Here is a 23,525-nt window from a genome sequence, read left to right on the forward strand (position 1 = left end):
TCTTTCCACAAAACATTTGTAAAGGAAGCACAATTTACATCCTCAGGTAAAAAACCAGAAGTTAACTAAGTTTACCACAGCTGCAAGAGAAACCAGGGATTTTTTATTTAGTATCTTGCTGTGTGTCAGCCTGACTGCAGCAAGAGACTTGTAGGAAGATCAAATGTATTCACAGATTTATTTTAATGCTCAAAAGTCAGGAAATGTAGGACGTAACTACAGCTGTAAGGCAAACAGGGTAAGAGGCTTAAAAACACACTTAAAACAATTCACATTGTAGTCTTAAAAATGTGGATACCACAGATTATTAAATTATCCATGTTCTGCTACCAGAGCACAACCCCACATTCTTCAGCCACTAGACTAAACCATCAACTCTGGTCTATGATGTCCTCTTATTCTGATGTACTGATTTATTGTTCATATGCACAGTGACATTGTATATATATTAATCTACAGTACTAGAAAAACTATAGGTAGCTTAATACAAATACATACAAAACAAGTATATGCAAATAAGTAGCTCACTAAAGCAATCTGCTTCTAATAATTTCCATCATTCTCTCTTCCAGAATTGTATTTTGAAAATTAACACAAGCAATGTTGAAATTATTGCCAGGCAGTGAAGCAGTTGTGAATTCACTATGTCTCTGCACACAGCATTACACGGCAAAGTCTTGAACAAGCAGTTAAGTCCTACTGATATGAATGGGTTTTCATTACTTAAATCTGAAGATGTTTCTCTAGGAAAACTTGTAGAATTAGATCATAGTACTTCAGATTATTTTACTTTTCTAGACACTAAAAGGTTATTTCCAGTTGTCTGGGTGCATTTCTGAGGAAATTCTTTGTTAAAAAAATAAAGTTTCAATTAATAAGAGAATATCTGGAAATTTGGACCTCGATTACTAACAGGAACAAAGAGGATAGGCAGTTATCTTTTATCCACTACTATCAGTATTTACTTAGAAGGTGTTTACTTCCTTCTGCATTATGGGAGCTGAACCAACTTCTTCCAGTTCTCAATCACGAAGCCTTATCCCTATGGTAAAAAACAGAGAAGCATGGAGTGCTCTCACTTTTTCTTACTGTCACCTCTCGCAATACAAAACCAGATGTATTTTCTGGAACACAATCTACCAACTCAGATGTTTCCTCAGGTTACAAAACAATTCTTATTATTTTGCTACTTCCATACAATAAAACAAAGAGCAACAGAAAAAAGTGAAGGATAGCTATATTGGAATATTTAACAAGCTTGAAGTTTAGGGTACTCTCCTGGCTTCCCAGGACGTATGACATGGTAGGAGTTCATACTTCTCCAGGCAGAATATAAATATTTTGTCTATCTTCATGATCACTATGCTAAACGTAAAGGTGGAATATAATGAGAGTATTATAAACATCCAAATAATAAGTGTTGAGAATCTAATTTGTCTTTGTTATTTTTTCTTATGCGTTCTAGAACTTTCTTTGGGGTGTGGGAGCTGAGGAAGGAGAAAGAGGAATGGAAGAAATAGCATGGTAGATCATGGTTTATAAAATGATTGCTCTTATTTTTAAAACAAAACCCTAAAATTTTTCCTAAATATCAGTCAAAGCATTTTACTCAAGCCAGCTCAGTTATTCAGCAGTTTTACCGATGAGCTATTTTGAGATGTTTACTTTGTGATACATGAATTCTGAAATGCAAATTATTATTACTTTATAAACACTTTTGCCAGAAACAAACAAACAAAAAGATGAATTTAAGGTCTGCCAGATGAGAAAATACTCTAAATAGAACCTTTTAGAGAATTCCTCATACAGGAAAAAAAAAGTAGTGAAAAGACAACAACAGTCATCTTAGAGAACATAAACCACTGCAAGCCATTCAGCAATGTATCAAATTCAAAGTATATGCATGGCCAGGGAACAGCAAGCAGGAAAACATTCTAGAATTAAACTGCTTATGAAAGCATAGCGTGACAATAGCTTCTAGCAGTATTAATAACAAAAATATTATGTTTTTTAGAACAAAGGTTTGGCTTAGCACATATATAGGTAAATAATGCTCATTAGCATTTTGGACTATCAGCAAAAAAAAATTCCCCAAAATGAAAAACTGCATAATCTTGTAGCAAATTGCTTTATCTGTAAAAACAACAGCAACAAAAAAACAAATCCCATATATTTTTTCCCCTTCCTTCTTCCACATTTCATTTGCCTATTGTTTGAAAAGAGGTGTTACTAGATTAACTGTCACCTTGCTGGTTACAAAGTAGAAAGAGACAGCTAAATCAGGTATGATTAAGTTGCTGCAACTCAGGAAAGCAACACACTGAAAGGTTACATCAAACGAGGTCCCAACCAATACCAAACTTGAATGTTTACTTTCAAAACATTATTAAGTGAATGAAATGAAAATGAATGAAAAGAGGAAAAAAACCCCAAAAAACAAAGCATTTTGAATGTAAAATGTGAATAACCTTGCTATGTTGGCATGCATACCCACCCTTCAGTTTGTGAGAGAGAGATGAAAGAGCAGTGGCAGGCCCAGCTACATCGCTAGTTTTGTAAATACGCTCACGAGAAGCAAGGCAGCAGGATGGAGTTTCTACAGTGGAAAACAGTTGCACAGAAGCAGCACAGATTCAATGGGAAAAGCAGTAAAGAGAAAAACAAGCATTTCAAATGATATGCATCTCCTTTGCTAAGTACTCTGAATTCATTGTTTAGACTCCTACCTTAGTTTTAAACGAGAAATAGTTACTTCAACATGTCTTCCCTGATCTAAATTTTTGAAGAATAAAAGATCTTCTGTGATTGCAGTTTCTAGGATCTAAAACTGTAGTATGTGTAGACTAGCTAATATGATTTATGGTTTATTATAAAAGCAGTACCTAGTTTTCAAGTGAACCCTGGTTTTAAACATGAATTTTTAAATCTGTCAATTTAGAGATTATTTATAACTGCAATATGCCTCTCTAGACGATCAGTTCTCAACACCTAGATGTTTGTGTTGAAGTCTCACTAAACACTGGAAAGAATCAAGAAAAAGATTTTAAACCCATCAAAGCCCTCTGTTTCCATATCTGAATGCACCTCATTAATCTAAGGTTTTGAAAAACTTCATGTGTCACGTGAACTTCAGTTTTTCAATACCATCAAGACACAATTAGCAGTACAACAGTTTATATCAAACAGTACAGACATGAAAATAAATCTGTATCAATGCTTAAAAATAGTTTTGCCTCAAGAAAAAAAAAACAACAACAAAAAACCCAAAGTTAAATCGTGATATAATCCAATATAATTTCAGTATAGTCTACTCACATGAAACCAGTTAGAGGTACAGCTCCAAACGTAACACTAGGGACTTTCTGTTTCCAGCCTACCATTTTACTTTCTTATAATGTTGTTTTTAATTATAATTCCAGTTCCAAACACAAAATAGCAGTAAAGGAACAATTCTGTAAATACAAGCTTAAAAATGTCCATTTGATGTATGAACACTGCAGGCTATGAATAATTTAATTAAAATCTCTACTAAACTTGATTTTATGTATGCACTTTTTTGCTTTGCTCTGAGAGTACTTACTTTTATAATGCTGTAATCTACTTTGTGTTGAACACTGTCCTGATTCTCAATCACTTTAGGGGGACTGTGGGTCAAAGAGAATGAGCTTCCCCACATAATCTCCTTGCTTTTTTGGCAAACAATATACATCTATCCAGGATAAGTAGTCAGTCACAGGGACCAGCTTTTTGGTCAGAATTTTTGCTTTTTTTATCACCCCCAGAGACTACGAAGATTTCCAAGACCAACAGGCAAGCTCTGTCTCACAGCACGTTGGAATGTGGCAGTTTATCTTCAGTCACATTCTTTCTTTCAACATGAAGTCACAGAATGTTAGGGGTTGGAAGGGACCTCTGGAGATCAAGTCCAACCCCCCTGCTATTGTTTGAAAAGAGGTGTTACTAGATTAACTGTCACCTTGCTGGTTACAAAGTAGAAAGAGACAGCTAAATCAGGTATGATTAAGTTGCTGCAACTCAGGAAAGCAACACACTGAAAGGTTACATCAAACGAGGTCCCAACCAATACCAAACTTGAATGTTTACTTTCAAAACATTATTAAGTGAATGAAATGAAAATGAATGAAAAGAGGAAAAAAACCCCAAAAAACAAAGCATTTTGAATGTAAAATGTGAATAACCTTGCTATGTTGGCATGCATACCCACCCTTCAGTTTGTGAGAGAGAGATGAAAGAGCAGTGGCAGGCCCAGCTACATCGCTAGTTTTGTAAATACGCTCACGAGAAGCAAGGCAGCAGGATGGAGTTTCTACAGTGGAAAACAGTTGCACAGAAGCAGCACAGATTCAATGGGAAAAGCAGTAAAGAGAAAAACAAGCATTTCAAATGATATGCATCTCCTTTGCTAAGTACTCTGAATTCATTGTTTAGACTCCTACCTTAGTTTTAAACGAGAAATAGTTACTTCAACATGTCTTCCCTGATCTAAATTTTTGAAGAATAAAAGATCTTCTGTGATTGCAGTTTCTAGGATCTAAAACTGTAGTATGTGTAGACTAGCTAATATGATTTATGGTTTATTATAAAAGCAGTACCTAGTTTTCAAGTGAACCCTGGTTTTAAACATGAATTTTTAAATCTGTCAATTTAGAGATTATTTATAACTGCAATATGCCTCTCTAGACGACCAGTTCTCAACACCTAGATGTTTGTGTTGAAGTCTCACTAAACACTGGAAAGAATCAAGAAAAAGATTTTAAACCCATCAAAGCCCTCTGTTTCCATATCTGAATGCACCTCATTAATCTAAGGTTTTGAAAAACTTCATGTGTCACGTGAACTTCAGTTTTTCAATACCATCAAGACACAATTAGCAGTACAACAGTTTATATCAAACAGTACAGACATGAAAATAAATCTGTATCAATGCTTAAAAATAGTTTTGCCTCAAGAAAAAAAAAACAACAACAAAAAACCCAAAGTTAAATCGTGATATAATCCAATATAATTTCAGTATAGTCTACTCACATGAAACCAGTTAGAGGTACAGCTCCAAATGTAACACTAGGGACTTTCTGTTTCCAGCCTACCATTTTACTTTCTTATAATGTTGTTTTTAATTATAATTCCAGTTCCAAACACAAAATAGCAGTAAAGGAACAATTCTGTAAATACAAGCTTAAAAATGTCCATTTGATGTATGAACACTGCAGGCTATGAATAATTTAATTAAAATCTCTACTAAACTTGATTTTATGTATGCACTTTTTTGCTTTGCTCTGAGAGTACTTACTTTTATAATGCTGTAATCTACTTTGTGTTGAACACTGTCCTGATTCTCAATCACTTTAGGGGGACTGTGGGTCAAAGAGAATGAGCTTCCCCACATAATCTCCTTGCTTTTTTGGCAAACAATATACATCTATCCAGGATAAGTAGTCAGTCACAGGGACCAGCTTTTTGGTCAGAATTTTTGCTTTTTTTATCACCCCCAGAGACTACGAAGATTTCCAAGACCAACAGGCAAGCTCTGTCTCACAGCACGTTGGAATGTGGCAGTTTATCTTCAGTCACATTCTTTCTTTCAACATGAAGTCACAGAATGTTAGGGGTTGGAAGGGACCTCTGGAGATCAAGTCCAACCCCCCTGCCAGAACAAGACCACCACAGAATTAAGGACAGGCCACACAGAAAGGCATCCAGACAGGTCTTGAAAGTCTCCAGAGAAGGAGACTCCACAACCTCTCTGGGAAGCCTGTTCCTGTGCTCCATAACCCTTCCAAAGTAAAGAAGTTTTTCTCATGTTGGGGTGGAACTTCCTGTGCTCTAGTTTGCATTAATCGCCCCTTTTCCTATCACAAAGTATGACTGAAAAGAGACTGGCCCCTCCTTCTTGACATCCACCCTTCAGATAATTATATACATGGTATTTAAATAGCTCTAACTAAAAAAAGCTATGCAACATAGAGACATAAGAAGCAATTCAAGTCCTACAGCAGCATGCAGTCTTCTTACAGCCATGCCTGCTTCCTCTGAGGAAATGGCAGTAAGCCAGTGCAGGAGGCATGACATACCACCAACTAGTCCACACTGGTCTTTTTTAACTCTAAAAGAGACTGATAAAATGTCTCTGGAGAGTGGAGTTAAGTTTATGTTTCTTCCCAGAAATGTCACTGCTTTTCTGCATGATGGTGAAGGAAAGCACCTATCTGCTTTTGTCCTTTTGCCTAAGCAATGGTTGCCTCTTCAAAAAGAATGCACTCCTCTTTTGCTCACTGTTACTAACCTGGAAGCTACAATATGGCTGTTAGCTGAATATCCCCAAGCATTGCAATCAAGGGACTCTTTTTTTCCCAATAAATGAAAAAATACACTGAACTCAACAAATGCTTCAATACTTGACCTGATTTGAGCCAGGACAGAACCAATTTTCTTAATTAAAAGGGGGAAAAAAGTGATGTGATAAGCCAAATTTATTTCTAAAATAAAGCCTGACACAACACTATGCACATACTGAACAACGGCTCAGCACTGCAGCATCTGCCTGGATCGAGATGCATCAGGAAGCAGCAGCTGTGTAGCTGCTGGGACTCCAGTAGAAGAGAGAGAAGGTAACAAATGAGGCAAACAATGGGGGGTCCAAAGCCTCTTCAGCCTATAAATCTGTTCTTCACCTGCAATAGTAACTCATATGTGAGGAAACAACATAAAGATCTAACATTGGTTACTGCAGGTTTTAACCTTTCCTCCCCAAGTTCAGAGTTCAACAGCTGATTCTGAAATTCTGGTAACTGCTGCTGGACAGCACAGCAAGATCCTGCCTCCCTGACTTGACAGGTCTAAGGAGTTTTATGACTCAGCACACTGCTGAAAGTTGAGAAACAAGATCTTCCTTGTTGCTCCAGGCTTTCACACTTCACCTATACTCAGAATCAAAGCAGCAATTCAAGTCTTCTATGCTCTTCACAAAATTCAGAGCCAAATTAATGAAGTAACCAGTAAAAATCCTCCAGCTATGAGAGGCTGTAGTCCTGAGCAAACCTGTTACTGATGATCTTACCAACAACTCAGAAACAAACATACTCAGGCTGAAGTAATTGCAGACTCTTTTTTAAAATAATCAAGGAAGAATCATAAACTTGTGCTCATTCTGGAAAAAAATTATCCTTGCTGAGATTCCAAGTTAATACACCTGGTTCCAGAATTCCATGTAGGTTATTGCCATCTCTTCTAGCTTTTATTGGCTTCTAGCTGCATAAAAGACTGACAAGAAACTAAAATACATGGTAAGAGCATCTTAATTTTGTCTGTCCCTATTAAAAAGAAAACAATCTCCCAGCTTTTGTCCCTTGTGTGACCATGTGTGAAAATTAGCAAAGGAATAAAGTGGGACAGAACAATCAGCCCTTCATAGAGTTCTAGCAAATAACACAGAACTGACTAACACAGTTACTTTTTTTTTTTTTTAAAATAATATCCCTTCTGTAACAAATTATTTGATGACACACAGAGGACTTGTTAGTTTACCTATCTCTGATGTGAAAAGAATAACAGAGGCATTGATAATTTTTTCAAGCATTGTATGTGAGGGGTTGTCCAAAACTACAGTACTTCTGAAAAAAAATAACCATGCACTGTATCAGCAGATAAAAGACTGAGACAAACCCTTTCCCTTTTCCCTGAATGAACTCAGAAACCAAACCAAACCCCATGCACAGAAAACATTCATCAGAAAGACTGGCACAGAGTATGTTTTATAATCAGACCAACATTTTTCTTCCTATTATAAAAAACATTCAGCATGATCCTAAGAATCATTCCTCAGAATCATGCTCCCAAGTAAAACTCCCCAGGAAGACAGACATTTTCTGCTCTTCCTCAGGTATAAGCTAAAACTAAGCATCTTTAGGGCAAAAATCCAAGTGACTTGATGTGGAGTCTTGGGATACGCTGCTTAATGGATTTAACTTTTATTTCCCTGTTTGATACCAAGAGGCTACAAAGTGCTTTGGAAACAATGAATGAAAATAGCACACTTAAAAAGAGCTTCTGTTACAGTTCTAGTATTAGCTGTTGAACACACATTAAAAACCACAGAGTGGAATCTGACCCAAATAGAACCTTTCTAAATATTTTATAGCATATATGCCTTGCTATACTAATTAATCTTATATTGAAAATTAACCAATTACTTTCTGACATGTTATGTTTCAAGAAATATAGTAATAACAGAACAATTGGTTGAAATAAAATTATTAATTTAGAGAGCATTATTTAAGCTTCAAATACCTCTGATAATTTCCTTGACTATTAAATGAGTAAGTACATGAATATAATCTTACAGGCCTCATTGACAATGCTCTGAATTTGGTTGACTATTTTTACCCAGCTGGAAGGGTAAATAACCATATTGGTTGAGATCTTTTTTTAAAGCTAAGATTACAAATCAGACAAACTTGAAATTTTTTTCCAGTTCATTATGATTTTATTTGGTAGACTATCAATGCTCCCCCTATCTGACAAAAAAGAGGCTTCCTTTTGAATCAGGGATCTTTATTAAAACACATCCCACGGATGTAGCTTACTGAATACAGTTTAGCTACAGCTGTTGAATAGGCCAATCCATCAAGCGAGATCATGTTGGGCAGCCAAAAAAAATGCTGACAGCTTTTCTTTTCATACAATACTATCACCTAATGTATTTTATGAATACACTGTATGATCTAAATCATAGAATCACAGGGGTAGGAAGGGACCTTGAAAAATCATAAAGTCCAACCCCCTGCCAGAGCAGGAACAACTAGGGCAGATCACACAGGGACGCATCCAGATGGGTCTTGAAAATCTCCAGAGAAGGAGACTCCACAACCTCTCTGGGAAGCCTGTTCCGGTGCTCTGGCACCCTCACAGTAAAGAAGTTTTTCCTCATGTTGAGGTGGAACATCCTGTGTTGTAACTTGGTGCCTTTTCCCCTCATCCTACCACAGGGCATCACTGAAAAGAGACTGGCCCATTCCTGACACCCACTCTTCAGATATTAAGAGACATTAATAAGGTCCCCTCTCAGTCTTCTTTCCTCTTGATGCAAAGTTGAATCTTTTGATGCAAAGTCGAGTAAGAAACTCTGACTTTACTACTCTGAACACAGAAGAAAACTGAAAGTGGTGGGAAAGAATATACAACTTACAAATCCTCAGTGACAGTGGGCTGATGCCACTGGCAATCAGCTGTTTTATTTAAGTAGGTTTTAGAGTATTCTGCTTTGGGGATGTTTAAGTCCAGCATGAGTACAGAAGATCACTGGCAGAATACTTCTGATAGTGTTCATAATAATGAATTAGAGGTTTTAATCTAGTTGTCACATGAAGCACTTCACTGTCACTTCAATAAGCTGAGCTGGATAGATTTAGGACTGCATAGACAGGGAGACTGATCTGACTGGCAGAGTCCCACAAGAAAGAACTGAGGTACTTCTGAAGTGCAGTTTATGGGAGACAGAAGGCAACTAGTATTCCTGTGATCCATGCTGTATCTATTCTGTATTTAAGACTATTTGCAGTTCCTCATGCATGCTGATCTTTTATTCTTCAGTAATCAAAAGCTAAACACCTCCCATCAATAACCTGTAGTTCACCACTAGGTGACAATTTTCATGTCCATGTCAATCCTACGAGCACCACAGCCTTTCTTATGAGCAGTGCCAAGTTGTCCCCACTGTCCAGCTACGTCCTTAAAGTTAGGGGTGATGACAAAAATAGGAATTTAGGGTGAAAGAAAATTTAATAACTATGAATTTACTGCAGTCCACTTTTAATATCCCAAGAATTATCAGCATTTGGTACCATATGAAATATTTATCTTAATTATAAACCCAGAGTTGCATGTAATAATGGAAATGCACTTTCATGACTCATCTACACTGCAGAACACATACAAAAGCAAAACATTGTCAACATAGAAATTAAAGTTGCACAGGTATACTTCTTTAGGTGCATTAGCTGACATGCTTCTGAATCATGAAAAACTTAACCAAACAAAACCAGAAAGGTGCACTGAAGGGTGATTAGTAGCTGGTAAGCAACTGAGAACAGCAATGTCAAAGCTGCAGAAATGGACTGATGAGGCAGGCAAGTAAGGCTGACAAACTTACTCTGAAGCTGTGGCTGAGGCTGCTGGAAGGAAAGGGGCTGTCCGAACACAAATGGACTGTGGACTAGGGAAGAGGGAGGTTTTGCAGCTTGATCAAAGATGGAAGGAGCTGGGAGATTTGGCCGTGACTGAATGGAATTCAGTATGGCACTCAGTTGGTCACCTGTAGCGGGCAAAACAGTCAAAACTACAACCTGTTACTTGTCATTCTCTGGAAAGTCAGAGTAAAATGGTGCTCAATTAAAGTTTAAATGATGATAATAGAGAAAGCTCATCAATCTTCTTTAGCCACATACAACTCTGGTTGTGGCTAAATATAAAAATCTCTACCTTATGCATAGCAACACAACTACTGAAAAGTACAAGCAGGATTTTTAAGAATCATGGTTATTGTACTGCAATTATGTAAAGCATTTCAAAATAGAGATTTATATTCATCTTGCTAATAAAAGAGCAGCCAAAAGAAAAAAAAAGCACAACAAAACAGAAATCCCTAGCATTTAGAATCACACATGCAACAGAACATGCAGAAAAAGATCAGAAAAACTTATGAGAAGGGAAAGATAACATGTAATTAGGCTTTGGCAAGTGTATTTCTGTGCCAAGGCTTTGGTAAATATTTGCTTGGTTTTGCAAATATCTTCACAAGCATTCTGTCATGCTGTTTTTCAAGATCAGGTTGAAGATAGTTTTTTAAGGAAGGAAGTACCACTTAGGAACTGAAACTGGTTTTCTGAAGAATTACATACATTTGTTGTGAGGCAAATGAAGGCCTTCAAAAAAGCAGCATGTTAAAAATACAGTTTTAATTTCTGAATGCCAATTCTCAAAAAACTGTATGTGAGCATTAGAAAGACATGAAGCCTACAGTAAGAATGCAGAGTTTATCACACCATGTTATAATTTGAAGTATACTTAGTAATATGAGCTGGGAGACACAAGGAGCTTGAGAGCATCTCAGATATGAACCACCACCATCCAAAATCTAACACTGTCACTTTATTCTGCAAATTCATGTAACTTCAACGGCTTTCTAGAAGTCCTATTAAAAAAATTAGCAGCTAATACATAATTTACAACTCACTGAATCTACAGCATTTTTCAGATTACCAATTGTCTTTTCACAGAGTTAGAGAACAGACCAGTAGGTATACAGAACCCTGTATTACTGAAGAACTCAAAAATTAAATTTTACACTTATTTTCTTGATATTTTGGTTTCAAAATTGAGATAAGAAAACCACCATAAAATATCTGGAACTCCTTTCTAAATAATCACCTACAGGTATCAATAAATCAATTTTATACCCCTATTTTGGAAGTAGAATACCTAAAAAATATTGGAATCTGTATGTGAGCAGCAGTCCTTCCTACCTTAATTCCACAGAAGCAATTGGCATGTTTGACAAAGCACTGTTATTCTTACATATGACAGGTGTGTTTTCTAAAAGAAGTAATTATTTTAAAGGGAAGAACATCTGAGAAGAGGCTGAAAGTTGTCTGCCCATGATAATGAAATATGGAGGGGGTTAAGGCCATTTGTGAGCCCTATTAAAGACTTGCCTGCAAAGTAGAAGGCTGGAATAGAGAAGACATGGCTAACTCAAATGGGAGGAATTAAGCCTTCTGCCTTGCAGATAATTGTAAATACAGAGGGGATCTAGATATCTGATGAGTAGTTTGACATGCTTATTGCCAGTGACTGTATATTCATTGAAACTGAGTTCTTTTGACAATCAAGTGTCTCCAAAAGACTTGCTTCATTCAGAAATTCCTCTAAAAGTTAATGTTTGTGCCTTCAGTTTTTTATTTTCTACAAAATTCAAAGCCTCCTAGACCTAAAGATATAAAAAAAGTGTATATAAAGTAATGAAAAAATAATTAATTTGATTTTTGGGAAAGTAGTATCATTATTCTTTCAATACAATTGGTTTGGGGCAAATCAGAAGAAATTCCAGTACACAGAAAATATAAAATCATCTAGTTGAGTTGCTTGCTCACACTTAACATCACAGTTTGAGGGTATGTAGAAAGAACAATGCCTATAAAATTATATGAAATTCAATACCAGGAGTAGCTTCCCAACTTTCTGTAACTGTAATATCACAAAGAAGCACCTTAGAAACTGTTTAAGACAGGCTATAGTAAAAAGAATCATGTCTTCAGAAACTAGGATGCTTGCTAATATAGAATATTTATCTCCAATATTTTCCCTTTGGACAACTCAGAAAAAAAAACACTATTTTCCTAACATGCTTCTGCAGAAAAGGTATAGATAATACTCTTGCACTATTACACAGCTGACATTGAGAAACAAGCTGTAATACTGCCTTATACACTGAACATCCTAAACACTTCCCCATCTTTGATTCAACCATTACTCTGAAATGAGTATTACTGAACTGGGAAAAGAAGTTCTGTATAAAAAGCTCTATAATACAAAAATAAAACACTTCCACTTTTACAGCCCTTGTCCAAAAAAAGGTTTCCTATAGCAATTCATGAACAAGTATGAACTGTGTCTTTATGGAGTAAAACTGTGAAATGATAGAAAACTATTTCATGTTATAAGAACAACAAACTAGAACATGAAGAAATAATTTTACCCTCATCTTTTCTTCTTTGAAACAAGTCTTAAATAAAGTTATTTTACCTAGGAGACCACTAAGAATATAAGCTGGTGTTAAAAACACACAGCACATCTTCATAGTGGCATGGATAAAGTAGATCAGTGTAGGAGTAGAATAACAAAGTTCTGTGTTTCAATAATATTTTGAAGGAACATCTGCCTTAGCAAAAGTCCCTTCTGTATTATTAAAACTTCTAGAATGAAGAATGAATGAACAGAATGTCTAGAATGAGTGAGCAGAAGGCATGCAGTCTGAGTTTATCATGATGGCTTACACATGTTTACATCTTGCCAATTAAATCAACCATGGTTAAAAACTCAATTTTTTTTTGTCAGTAAAATTAACATTTTATTTATTTCCTGGCATTTGAAACTGGTCTCTCTGTGACTGAAATGTAACTTCAGCTTTACAACTTAAATCTCAAATGGTGTATTTTATCTTGTCATCCCATTAAAGGCACTTAAAAAACGTGGACAGGTAAGAAATGTTTACAAATGTTTGTGATAATTTTAAACCCCACACTTTCTAATTTAAATAATTTTCACACTTTGTCTTAAAAGTATTATTTTATTTCTGCATTATGGTTTTATGCCTACCACTATAGAAAGCCTCAACTGTAACTTACAAAACTTTAATGATCCCTTTTATACAGAGTAGTTAAATGGAGTGAAATTAAAGCAGAGAAAAGAAAGCAGTTACAACATTAACTACATGTTTTATAGAACACTCTGAAATTCATTGCACTACTGCTTGTCTTACAGGGAACATCCGATGGTGCCTAAAAGAGCAGGACATGAATAGCAAGAACATAGCAAAATTAAGAAAAACATTTTTTCTTCATAATGTGAGTGTAAAAACATACCTTTGTTATTTCCAAGGCCATAATCAAACCCTTGTCCATTACTGCAGCTTGTCCCCTTACTGAAAGCTTGTATTGAAAAAGGACTTGGGGGAGGAGTCTGAACATTTTGATCTAGAAGGACTTGCTCTGTAAAAAAACACACATCACTTCAGAATTAGACCTTGGTGACTGATTTACGTTGGAAAGATGAGTCACAAGGCAAAGGAGTGGTATTTTTTTTTCCACAGATACCGCTTTACCACTCTATTATAATACTCTCCTTCAGAAAGAAAAGCACATCTCTCTTCCTTAAAGTCCATGCTCTAAAAATAAAGACTTAATACCACGCAGCTTGTTTTGTGTTTGAGTTTCTAGCAGCTTTGCCATCCTGTGCCACCTAGGAGCAGACATCAGGTAGCATCACACCAATCAATGTTTATTTTCTGGACAGAAATAGGGAAATTTCTTGATAAAGCAGGATGGAGAAGAGAAATGTTCAGAATGATGAACTCAGCCAATAAACTCTTAATCCTGGCTGTCTCCATAATAATTCACAGGACATAAGCCATTTTTGCCCCCAGCAGATTTATTCATTCCTGATACTACAGTTTTGCTTTCTGCCACAGTACTAAAAAGATCTCCAGCTCAAACAAGCCTGGGGTATTTCAGAATGCCCATAGCAACTAAACTGCCAAGATAAATAAAACACAGAATCTATGTGATCTATTTAGGTTTAGGGAGACATTACTGATTTAATGTGGTCAGAAATACCAATCCAACTGATAAACTAAGAAATAATTCAAATGAACTATTCCAAATGCCAGTTAAAAGCTAAAGTTGGCACCCTGAAGAACTTTTCCTTTTGCAAACATACAAAAATTATTGTGGCTTCAATTTAAAAAAAATAAATCACAACTTTTCTAAGAGCTATCTTTAGGAAACTTTAATAGAACACATATACTAAAATAAAATACAAAAAATTAGCAGGGAGAAGAGGTTGAGAATTGATAATCAGTTTATAAAAGAAAGAGTCTAAAATTTTCTGATTTATAGGCAACTTTATCTGTTGCTGTAGTGTTTCAGCTGAAGCATCTGAGTATCTGCCTATAGATTTGGCCATTTAGTGTGACTTTTTGCTCAAAGCATGCAAAATATTGTCAAGTATTAACTCCAGGTTATATTTATTCCTTAAAATAAGTACTTTTAAATGAAAATTTCTGCACACTTCTTAATTTACTAGCTTCAGAGAAGAAGTCAACATGAGCCAGCAATGTGCACTCGCAGCCCAGAAAAGCCACCTCTATCCTGGGCTGCATCCAAAGAAGCTTGGTCAGCAGGTCAAGGAATGTGATTCTGTCCCTCTACCCCACTCTTGTGAGACTCCACTTGGAGTGCTGTGTCCAGTTCTGGACCCCCTAACAGAGAAGATGGATGTGGAACTGCTGGAGTCCAGAGGAGGGCCACGAAGGTGATCACAGGGCTGGACACCTCTCCTATGAAGACAGCCTGAGAGAGTTGGGGTTGTTCAGCCTGGAGAACAGAAGGCTTTGGGGAGACCTTCCAGTGGCCTTCCAGTACCTGAAGGGACCTACAGGAAAGCTAAGGAGGGTCTTTTCACCAGAGAGGGCAGTGATAGGAAAGGGGTAATGGTTTTAAACTGAAAGATCAGACATGAGGGAGAAATTCTGTAAGTGTGAGGGTGGTGAGACACTGGAACAGGTTGACCCAAGGGAGGCTGTGGATGTCCCTTCCTTGGAAGTGTTCAAGGCCAGGCTGGGTGGGACTTTGAGCAACCTGGTCTAGCGGGAGGTGTCCCTGCCTGTGGAAAGGAGGTTTGACTAGATTATCTTTAAGGTCTTTTCCAACTCAAACCATTCTATAAATCTATTATACTGGCACAGATTGTCCAGAGAGGCTGGAGATGGTTAGATTTGACTAGACAAGGGCCTGAGCAAGCTGATCTAGCTGAATCTGCACTGACAGGGAAGTTGGATAGATGATCTCCTCCAGAATTATAAATACTGACAGATCTCCCTGTCTCATCTTTCACGGGAATGTAGGTAGCCCACACTCAGGCACAGGAGAATTCATTCAGATGGGTTGGGACTACCTACAAAATAACATTTTCAGAATACCTCAAGTATGCATATGAAGCATTCAGGGTGAAAGAAAGCTATTTTAGATCAGTAATGAGAGCCTATTTGGCGGGAGATCAACAAGAAAGATGATTAGAGGGGGCCAGGGAAAGCAACAAAAACTGTGTGTGCTAACATTTTGTTTGTTTTCTTTTATTATTTCTAGACCTTACCTCATCTGAACATGAATTACCAGCAAATTTTTTTTTCATTTTAAGAGAATGCAATCATACTTTGCTACCTGGACTAATGAATTAACTTGGTGTTAATTGAAAATACAATGTTAAAAATATATTTACAGGTTTTCAACAGCATGCTGTGTAACCAAATTAAAAACTCAACAAAACAAAAATAATTCCTTCTGCTCTGCTTTTATAAAGACACAAAATAGACCAAAGAGAACTAACAAAAATGCACAATGATTAAAAAATTATCCTCATGAAGAAGGATGGTAAAATTATGATCAGCAGCTGGTACAGAGGGAAACACTGTGAAATATTTTACCTGTTCTTTTACAAATATTTAAAGAACGTTTGTACACAACTTTGAAGTCCAACTGTGTAAAGCAGCTCAAATGAAGTAGTGTAAATTAACGTTATACCTGTTTAAAACAGTTCTTTATTTATATTTGTCCTGTTTAGATTGTGTAAATATTTCAGTTAAAGAGCAAAACAAAACAACTTGCCATCTTCATGTCGGAGGTACTGGTTTCCACCTCTGTCTCTAGCTAACGACCATGCTTCGCCTTCATCACTTTCACAGAACTCTACCATGCTGTTCTTATCCATTTGAACCCACGTACCTTCTGAATTAGTCACCTGATGCACACACATAAAAAAAGCACAATTTATTGACTTTTTCAATAATTTGGCAGCATGATTCAGCAACTTATTATAGTACCTGAAAAATACACTCATTCCAATGTTTACATTAGAAAGCAAATGTTAAAAAAAGTTTCTTAAATTAAGGCCACAGGCTGAGGCAGACTGAAGAATCAAAACTATTTATGGTATATTTACAGCTTGGAGCATTTCCAAAAATCATAGACCTGTTCATGTTCAGAAGAAGCAAAACACCAAAACCACAACTTAAAAAAATCCAAACAAGCCTAAGTGAAAACTTGAAGCAGGTATTCACCAAATCGTGCCTTTTTATTGATGGCTGCAATGGTAGAATTGTAATACCAAGTAATATATGAAAAGTTTGTACAAGTACTAATTTTGTTCCTGATATTCTGTTTAGGAAATAGCATGACACACTTCATCCTTAAGCCCTTCTTAACCATACAAACACCACAGCTGGACAACTGGGAACAGTACCAACAGCTCAGCAACTAAACAAATGAATACAATAAATACAGAGAAAGAGAATAATTTGTTAATTGGTTAGATCCTAGAAAAACATTTTTTCAATGAAACAAAATTCCGCCAAAGAATATGCCAAAAAGTAGAACGAGAAGCATAATTTTGTAAGGAACAGAAATATATAAGAAAGCATAAGTAACTGCAGCACATTTTAAACATTATTCCAATCAATGCACACATCAAAAAGGCAAAAGACACATTTGCATCAGTAATTATAATATAAATCAAGTTCAAAGGTTAGTACTTATCACGAAGGTTGGAAAAGCAAACCTGTACAGGTGCAGATTCTTTTGTTGCGTTTACTATGGTTATATACTGGTATCTATGAAGACATGAACTGAAGCTACAAGGATCCATACCTCGCCCACTGCCTTGACTTTGTTTCCCAGAACTAACATTCCAATTGGGATACCTCTAAGGTTAGGGCAGCTTCTGATGTTGTGACCTGATGGGCCAGTCTTCACTACCTTGTACACTCCAGGTCCACCTCGAAGGAATGGCATCTCTTGTTCTTGCATCACTGCTTCCTGTGGGCAGTGTGAATTCAGTTCTTTGAAAAAATCATCACTAGTAGACCTAGATTCCTGAGAAGTTAAAAAAAAAAAGGCAAAACAAAACAGAATAAAACTTAGTAACAATGCCTCTGAACTCTTCAGATAACAAATACTTATTTCAATATTACAATAGCTTAATTTCAAAGGGAAGAGAGGTATTGGTTACAAAGCTAAGAGTTTCAGTGTGCAACGATGAACAACTAATATTAAACTGCACATCAATTGAAAAGTTACCATATTACTCTTGAAACAAAAGTGGTATAAATGTAAACCATTTATATATAAAAGGAGTATCTCACATCTACAATTAGAGACAAATTATTTACTTGAACCACTTTCACTAAACCTTTTGATACTGACATTTATCAGGATACACGCTCATTTCCCTCTGCTGTACTTCTGAAACCCTGAATATGTTTAAAATTTTAGTATTATCTTTTCCCAATGATATGTTTCTTTTTTCATTTCACATTTAGAATATGTTGTTGATTTAGACTAAACTTAAAATTATGACAAAGTAACAGCAACACCATACACTGTTAAATGCACATATGGATATTACTGCATATTTATTCTTTTTACTATGCCAGTAAAAATGGCGTGAAAATTTATTTCATCTAGTACCAATTACAGTTGAAAGTTATAGCCAAACCTGAAATGAGAAAACACTTTTTGAACTTCCAATTAAGAAAAACTATCAGTTACTAAAAGAAAGGAAATATTAGCATAGATTTTTCAGCCAGCCATAGCTTCATAAAAAGGCTATTATACAGAAAAACAGAAGGAATAGGAGTAAAGCAATACATATCAGAAGAAAGAAAGTGAGAAGCAGAAGTGAACTCTATTATACTTACAATGCAAGTCACAGGTGCTGTTAAAAGAACACCAGGAAGTTAAGAACTAAGTAAAGCCCTATGGAATGAAGCCAGTGGCTCACTTAGTCCATTATATTATGTTTAGTAATGACAGCAGTGGATTATCTTAAAAGTAGCATACAAGTCTTCATTAGTGGTCTGTCCTTAAGTACCAACAGCACTTAAAATATTTATATTATGGATGTTAGAGAGTATACCCTGTTTTCCTTAGTATTTGTTTATGAATCTGATTTCTATAAATGTAATTTCTTCTGAATGTGCAGATACTTTGACTCCACAGTCTCCTGTAACAACATCTTCCAGGAGTTCAGTTCCTGCTGTGTAGAAGAATGCCTTATTTTATCAGTTTTAAACCAAACTTCTGCTTCTGATATTTCCTTTTTAATTAATGTAATTTCCTCTAATCTCTTGTAATTGTAATACTTTCAGTTTTTTGGTGTGGAAGTCTGTGCACTATGTCCAGAATAAGGCAGCAGTCTTTCCAAGAAATTTGTATACAAAAATGTGAATCTGTTCTGTAAATACCTATTTTTCAAAGCAAGTTAATGCAAGATGAGGGAAATTGGCTGAAGGAAAAAATAGATCTGTTTGTTTTAAAGATAGTTTAAACATTGTCTAGATCTTGATATAAAAATAAAGCAGTTTGATATTTTGAGGAAAAATATTCAGTGGTGTCACAGTTTGACTCAGGATCAGCAATTAAACCACTGACAATAATAGGTTTTTAAATCTCTTAGCCAATATGTACAACAGGGAGTGTCATCTTCTTTACAAAGTTCATTCGGAAAAATCTCTATCTTAAGACCACTAAATGACTTCAAAGAGACTTAAAGCACTTCTGTAGATAAACTGCTTGTCTGTACAAAACGTAACTTGTTCACATAATTATATAATTTTAAAAAAGATTAGGAATAGGCTAAGTACAATTAAATATTTGTGGCTTTATTCATACAAATACCATCATATTAGATGCTGCAAGTCAATGTGTACCCTCCAGTAACAGACAAAAATGTACTAGTACATTCTGCATCAGAAAGAGAATGAAAACCTTTGTTATATTACAGGCCATCTCTCTGAATTTCTAATTTGGATCATTAAAAAAGGAGAATACTACTTATGAATTAATGAAAATACAATAACCTGCCCTGGAATTTTTTTTCTCATCATAAAAGAGGCACAGAGCATTCTGTGCACATCTGCTAGTTCCTGTAAAAATAACTCCAAGTAAAACAGACTTCAAAGAATATTTGGTGTAAAGATGAGTCATAAGGTACAATCTGAAAACATGAGGTACAGTGTGACTGTTCCTGTCATTTAACTCACCTTAGGGGGTAAAGCTTTGGAAGTCCATGAAAAAAAGTCCAAATCCCTTACTCCTTGGCTAGCATTAAAGACATTCTGAGCAACAGAGTTTAAAAAAAAAAAAAAGACATATCAACAAAGAAATGGGAACAAAGAAACATTGGAGGAAGAAGCTCAGGTACTATAATGCAAACTTTCTCCCCAAGTAAATTTACTGGTAGAATGCTATGCAAAAGGAGAAAGTTTTGTTTCCTAATCCAATCACCTGAGTCCATCGCTCACCATGGCAAATCATCCATTAAACAAAAACAGTTTAGCATGTCAAAAGCTCAAAATGGATGTAGTGTGTCATGCCATTTACTGAAATTAAGAGCCAGACATTTCTTATAAAGCCTGAGACTTTGTGCACAAAACGCCCCCCATACTTCTGCTACAGTGAAACAATAGTTGGTCCCACCACAAACCACAGTTTTATAGCAAGACAATCTGGTGTTCTGAAAGGTAATTTCAGTTATTGCAGGTCAACTGCACATGGACTTTAAGTTGCCACGACAGAACTGAAAAGATGCAGAAGGGCTAAGCTCACTATTGTTGAAAACAATTCACTTGCACAGAACAATTTCATCAGTTTGCACATCAAAAATGGCACCCTTTACCAGAGCCAAAAGTTTCAAGAGTGTTGTAAAACAGAGAGGTCACTGATTTTCATAACCACTATAGAAAGGAGCATTGCTATTCTGTTTATTTTTCCTCTCACTGAAAAGCTAGGACAGCATTTTTTAATCATTGGAAAACATGATAAAGAAGCCATCTTGTCTCCATAAACTGACATTTACTCATGTCAAAGAAATCTTTACTGTTCCTGCCAAATGAAATAATTAATAGTACATAGACTGTAGTAGTAATAATCAGTATTTATGACAGAATCCCTTTGGCAAAACCACCATTTTATCTATATAAACAGAGGGTATCAAAATCTTGTTTCCTATCCCCACCCTGACAGGGGAACCAAGCGAAATCCTTGGACAGCAGTAAAATTGAAATTTAACAGCAGTTGAAGAAAAGGTAATAAATCCCTTTAAGCATAAACAATTACAAAACACTCTTGGCATGCCTCTTCTGTATGCCTTCAAAAAAACTAAGTGCATTAAAAATAAGTATATCCATGCTTCTCTCTCATGATAGAAGCAAATCATCGAGCTATGTACTGTTTGCAAAACTTCTTCTTACATCAAGTTTCAGTAATGCAAATTATATTATATTATCTCAACTACTGATTTTCAAAGCTAAGGCTTATTTTAAACACTTAACCCACCTTAGTCTTTCTCTCCAATTACTTTCCATCATGTCTAAAATGATGGTCTAAGTTCCACATCCAGCTTTCTGAGGTTCTGTGACCAAACACTGCCATCTGCATCCTAATTCTGGTTCTTTCTTCTATTGTAATAATTGTTTGAAAAAACATTTTCTCTCATGCTTACCTATGGTGGTTGGGGAATGCAGTAATATAACTGGGCAGGAGGATACAACATTCCTTATTATTAAGTTTGACATTTAAAATGAACTAACAAAAATGTATTTAGAATATTTTTTTCTAAAGTTAAGTTCTAGAGCTTAAGCAAGATAAAATTATTCTTCTTCCTAGTGTGTACTGTTCTATGCTGTATGTACCTATCTAATAAGTACTGTGTGTAATCATGAATACTTAACTGTGTGTAAGGACTAATTAAGTTTGTGTTTGTTTGTTTTTTCAAAAACGGTTAATTGATGTCACAATATAGAAGATGAAGTATCTACCAGGGAAGGAAACCACTTGACCCTCTATTAAATTTATAGTCTCATAATCATACTACATATCAGTGGATTGGATGTTTAAGTTTAGATGAATGGCTACATAGCAGCTCCTCATGAAAGGATTTCACTATACAGGTTTTCTTAAGACGGTAAACAACCACAGCTCAAACAGTTTGGCAACTACAACAGGTCTCTGCTTTCCTATGATCATTTATCTTTAAATATATCATAGATCTAATAAAAATATACATAAACAGTGTATTTAGGAGATCCAGGCTACTAAGTATTTGCTTTATCATAAAATACATTGTTAATGTCTACAAAGAAAATAAAATATATATAGACAATATATATGTCCTGAAGACAAGAGGCTGAAATTAACACTGCTGAAAAATTGTAGTATTTCCTTAGTTCATCATTCTATTAATACAGTGATGAAATAGAAGAATTCAAGCTTTCTTTAAAACAATATACCTTAAGTATATTTTACAAAATGAAATGAGAGATTTTATTTACTTAAGGGATGATTAGAAAAAGTCTGTGTGCTTAAATGTGACAAAGTATTGTAATCAGATTTGCCAAGCCTGCACACGAGCTGAATAAAAATTAAGTCTAATAAAATTAATGTGATATTCACTTGAACAGAGAATACAAAGACTAATTCAACAACTTGATTTTGCATTTGTATTTTCAGGCACGAGAGACTTTTTTCCAGTCTGTTGCCTCCTTCTGAAACCAATACTGGTAGAACAGCTTTGGATTCCAAAAACCTTGTGTATTTTTTAAACTACATTCTACTCATCATGTTTTCAGCAATTTAATCAAATCTAACACCTTCAGGACATACTAAGTTCTTCCAAAAATGTGAAAAAAGGAGAGAGATGCCAAGTAACCTTCCATCTGAAACTAGTCCAAAACATACCTCTTGTATAAATAGCTACACTGTTATAGTAGTTGCTTCTGTAAAACTTCTAATATGTTGGCCACTGGGTGCACATTGATCATAAGCCATGAAAGCATGTGATTTTTATCATGTGCCATTAAGGATGCAATATAACTAGTTAAAAGAAAATCAGTAATAGCTACCAAATCCTAATAGTCCAAACCGTATAAAACTAACTCACACACTGCTTAAGAAAAAAAACACAAAAAAACTCTGAACTTTACAGAAGCAGAGTAAAAAGTATGAAAATTAAATGCTGTGCTTTTTCTCACATTTTATTGTACTTAGTAAAATTAAATTTGAATTATCAAGATTATATTATCAAGATGAGCTACTCAGCTTATGTATTTATTTGTGACAGGTATTTCCTTTCAACCTTTTCTCAGACCAGGGTACATTCTTCTCTAGAAGTTCTTGCTAACCATATATATGATTATTGAATTCAAAACATTTTGTCTCAGCAAGTAAAACAAAGTATTAAGAAAAAAAGAAAAAAAATCTAATGATAAATAAATAAAATGTAATACCCATCTGGGCTTACAATACTGCTGAATACAAATAGGAATGTTTTGTGAAAATACACTAGATCTACTTTTGCATGAGTATCAATTTCTAAGACAAACAAATGAGGAAAATTTTAAGCAAAGCTTGTGGTTTTTCTATGTTTTATATATTCTACCACAAAGTAGACAAAAGTGCCTGTTGTCACAGTGTTTGAGCAAGTGATGATGGAGTACAGAAACAATGTGCTTCCCAAATGCAGTATTGGAGTACTTCCTGAAGTAAGGATTTCATTGAAAGAAATCTCCAAATAGAATTACAATGACCAACAACTGTGTGCTGTTTTGGGCACCACAGTATACAAAGGACATCGAAATGCTGGAGAGGGTGCAGAGAAGGGCAACTAAGCTGATTTGGGGT

At 35.5% G+C, this 23,525-nt stretch overlaps 1 protein-coding gene across 1 annotated transcript in view; it reads right to left on the reverse strand.

The window, feature by feature from the left end:
* MYCBP2 (MYC binding protein 2, E3 ubiquitin protein ligase) overlaps positions 1-23,525 on the reverse strand; it is a 185,752-nt gene that overhangs the window by 39,706 nt on the left and 122,521 nt on the right. The window contains exons 56-60 of the mRNA XM_010003518.1: positions 19,889-19,963; positions 17,496-17,720; positions 16,458-16,590; positions 13,659-13,784; positions 10,169-10,330 (exon numbers count right to left, since the gene is read on the reverse strand). Coding sequence (XP_010001820.1) covers positions 10,169-10,330; positions 13,659-13,784; positions 16,458-16,590; positions 17,496-17,720; positions 19,889-19,963 — 721 coding nt within the window. The remainder of the gene's footprint in view (positions 1-10,168; positions 10,331-13,658; positions 13,785-16,457; positions 16,591-17,495; positions 17,721-19,888; positions 19,964-23,525) is intronic.

This window comes from Chaetura pelagica, unplaced genomic scaffold (assembly GCF_000747805.2).
Source record: "Chaetura pelagica isolate M959 unplaced genomic scaffold, ChaPel_1.0 scaffold106, whole genome shotgun sequence".
Classification (NCBI taxonomy): Eukaryota; Metazoa; Chordata; class Aves; order Apodiformes; family Apodidae; genus Chaetura; species Chaetura pelagica.